The 1274-nt window shown below is 48.4% G+C and overlaps 1 protein-coding gene across 1 annotated transcript in view; it reads right to left on the reverse strand.

Moving 5' to 3' along the window:
• Positions 1–1274, reverse strand: part of Cbr-anc-1 — a gene marked incomplete at both ends in the record, with an annotated part of 19161 nt that overhangs the window by 5967 nt on the left and 11920 nt on the right. The window contains 2 exons of the mRNA XM_045238610.1: positions 1–584; positions 707–1274. The exon at positions 1–584 is cut by the window's left edge and continues 976 nt beyond it; the exon at positions 707–1274 is cut by the window's right edge and continues 2 nt beyond it. Of these exons, the coding sequence (XP_045094800.1) occupies positions 1–584; positions 707–1274 (1152 nt within the window). The remainder of the gene's footprint in view (positions 585–706) is intronic.

A 1274-nucleotide genomic window follows, 5' to 3' on the forward strand; every position in this document is an offset into this window, starting at 1 on the left:
TCCTTGACGAATGCTTCGAGATTCGAGACAAGTTGTTCGGCCTTTGGTTTGTCCTCAGCTGGCAGATGCTCGTTCTTGGCAGCTTCTTCGATCTTTGGAATGAGTGCCTTTGCTTCAAAAACTTTAGCACTGAGCTCATCGATCATCTCTTGTGGAGACTTCTTCTTGTCCTTCTTCTTCTTCTTGGCAGATTCCTTGGCGGTAACGTCTTCGGCTTCTTTCTCAAGAGACACAAGATTGTCGTGAGCTGCAGAACGAGCTTCATCATCGGCTCTCTTTGCATCTCGTAGTTCTTGAATCTTGGCCAACAGTGGTTCGGCTTCTTCTGGCTTCAATGAGTTGGTGATTTCTTTCTCGGCGGTCTTCAAGTCATCCGGCTTGAGCTGATCCAATGGCAGCTGCTCGAACTGAGAGATGTTGAGTTTCAGTGAGAGAATCAGTTGCTCCTTGTCATGCTCATCGGAAGTCTTGATGGCGTCATCGAGTTCAGCTTCGAGTTTGGCCAACTTGTTCTCCAAATCTTCAGCAATCTTTGGATCAGTGGTGACATGCTTGCGCGAAGCGTCGGCGTTCACAATTCTGTCCTTGATTCGATTGATTTGGGCTTGAGAGCAGGGATGTCGCTCTTAGCGATCGTATCCAAAATTGATTTCTCTGGATCCGTCGAATCAATCATCTTGCTGATGTCCTCAATTTCCTTAGTAACTTGATCGGCAGATTGCTTGAGAAGTGTTTCATCTTCCAGCTCGGCGTCAACGTCGCTGAGAACGGTGTCGTATTGATGGCGTGTTTGCTCAGCGTCCACATCTAAGAATCGGACATCAGCATAAGCACTCTCCAGTGGATCAAGAAGTTCGGAAATACGTTGCAAGTTGGCAATCTTGTTGTCAAGATCAGCAAGCTGTTGAGCGCTTTGTCTGAGGTTAGCAACGTCTTGAGTGGCTTCTTCAGCTGATCGTTTCGGCTTGGCAACGACTGCATCCAGTGGTTGTTGGAGCTTTTCAATAAGAGCATCGATGTCGTTGCGAGCAACAAGGAATTCCTCCCAGAGACGGGCTCTCTCCTCGAGGTCCGGAATGAGGGTTTCTGCGTTGGCAACGGCTTGTTGAAGTTGTTGCACATGAGCATCAGATGTTGGTGCATTGACGATGATGGTCTTCGCAGCTTCGACTTCCTTCTTCAGTTCTTCAGCCTTTGGAGCGTATTGGGTAGGAACGGCTTCAGCGTTTGTGACGGAGTTCTTCAGCGTCACGAACGAGTGGCACAAGACGAGA

Source organism: Caenorhabditis briggsae (genome assembly GCF_000004555.2).
Source record: "Caenorhabditis briggsae complete genome, chrI, whole genome shotgun sequence".
Classification (NCBI taxonomy): domain Eukaryota; kingdom Metazoa; phylum Nematoda; class Chromadorea; order Rhabditida; family Rhabditidae; genus Caenorhabditis; species Caenorhabditis briggsae.